Here is a 1,918-nt window from a genome sequence, read left to right as displayed (position 1 = left end):
TTGTTAACATTTCACACGCGTCTATCTATAGGTATAACTATAATTAACTATTTATTTTGTATTTGTAAAACTATTGTTATGTCCATATACACGTTTTTAGTGTTGAGAATAATAGCGAGAGAAAAATGCTCACTCTAATTAAACGAGGCGCGACATGATTAGTTGGGTAATGACGATATGGAAGGAAGATGCCAAGTGAAAAACAATAAGGGAAAAAGAGTTGTCAAATACCAACGAACGAGTTAAATGACAGATGCAAGGGCGTAAGCAGAATCACAAATTCGAAAGCAAGGTAGATACATTGAACCTGGACACACAGTTTTTGCCCTTTATAAACCCCACCACCAGACATACTCTGCAACAACACTTTGTTGTAAGCCTTCCAATTCCAAAGAAAGAAACAAAAATGGCGGTAACAAAGCAAGTGCCGGAGGTTGAAGAAGAGAAACTGCTGAGAAAGAGGAACGAGGAGCTGGAGATAGAGCTGAGAAAGAGCCAGGAGAGAGAGGAGCGCATGAAGGCTGAGCTGCAGAAGGCCCGTGAGAGGCTAAGAGTCGCCGAGGAGGCAGAGGAGCGGCTCTGCTCACAGCTCGGTGAGCTCGAAGCGGAGGCCGTCGATCAGGCTCGTACAGATCACGCTCGGATTCTGGCCCTCATGAACCAGCTCTCTCAGGCCCAACGCCTTCTCCAGGCTTCATCCGTTGCGCAGCCTTTGGGACTCGCTTCCAAATGACAACGTACAATAAGCTCAGTTACTAACCGTTTCGTCTTCTTTGATTTTTTTTCTTCCTTTTTTTATTGGTTGAACAAAAAAAAAATTGGAATTTGGTTGTTATTATTGTTGTTGTTGTTGTATTTTTGAGTTGGGATTGGTCCGTTGTAGTTGTTGGTTGTAATTGTGTGTTGTGTAGAAAGTAATTTGATGATGTGAATCATTTGATTTTGATCCATCTTCTCTTTCAAGAAAATAAAACAAATATATAGAAGAAGAAATATAAAGTTTGTTACTTTGATCTGATTAATTTCTCTTGAGCAACAAGGTTGCATCTTTGTTCTGTTCCACTCCCTCTCCGATACTTGAAAGTCTGTTGTTGTTTTTGGGGTTTGTAATTTCCGTCCGGCCACCAAAACGAAGAAGATGAAAAAGTTGTAATCTTGGAGGAGGTGGATGTCAATTTGTCAAATGAATGCATAAGCAAAATAGTGTCAGGTCTGGTCTGGATTAGTGAATAATTAATTTGAATGAAGATTGAAGTGCAATCATGGTGTGAATGCTGAAAAGTTGTTTTGTGGACAAGTTGTGACTTTTGCTCCACCCAACGAATAAGTGGAAGAAAGGTCCACTCGTATTAAGGGATTTTTACTGGATTATTCCAAATAATTATCTTCCGCCGGGGAACAGGTTGGTTGGTTATAACTTGTACGCAACATGTTTGAATTGAAAAAATTGTGATTTCAAAGTTTTCTGAGCGCGTTGATTTTGGGCAGATTATGTAGCCCGCCGCATTACTGTAATTCATCTGTTTCATTTTCCGAGCTCTCCCTCTTTGCTTAGGATATGAAGTTAGTCTTTTTTTAACAGTAGAGTACAATCTTACGTAATTCTTGCCTAACTCACGAGTTTAATTTGACATTTTAAAAAAAAAAAGTGATGTGATTGTGAGTGGACTCCTAGAGAAAGAAAATGGCAACTGAAGAATGCAGTATCAAATCCATTGCTTTTATCTCGAATATGAAGACTTGAAAGCAGAAGGAAGAAAGAAAAGGTATAGACTATAGGTCCTTCGTCAAGGCGCTTGACAAATGAAAAAGCTTGACAAATGAAAAAGCAATCTATAGAGACGTGACGTGCTCTCACAATTCACAGCAAACGGGTCTTGCATTATTGTCGAGATCAAACGGTACGAGAAATGGCGCG

General features: G+C 39.6%; 1 protein-coding gene across 1 annotated transcript; it reads left to right on the top strand.

The window, feature by feature from the left end:
• On the top strand, nt 348–1,022 carry LOC18785389 (protein RESPONSE TO LOW SULFUR 2). The gene has a single exon (XM_007218575.2). The coding sequence runs from the start codon at nt 407–409 to the stop codon at nt 731–733; it is 327 nt and encodes a 108-aa protein (XP_007218637.1). The 5' UTR covers nt 348–406; the 3' UTR covers nt 734–1,022.

Source organism: Prunus persica, chromosome G2 (assembly GCF_000346465.2).
Source record: "Prunus persica cultivar Lovell chromosome G2, Prunus_persica_NCBIv2, whole genome shotgun sequence".
Lineage (NCBI taxonomy): Eukaryota > Viridiplantae > Streptophyta > Magnoliopsida > Rosales > Rosaceae > Prunus > Prunus persica.
The sequence above is the reverse complement of the archived record's forward strand: the minus strand, read 5'-3'. Positions and strand labels throughout refer to the sequence as shown.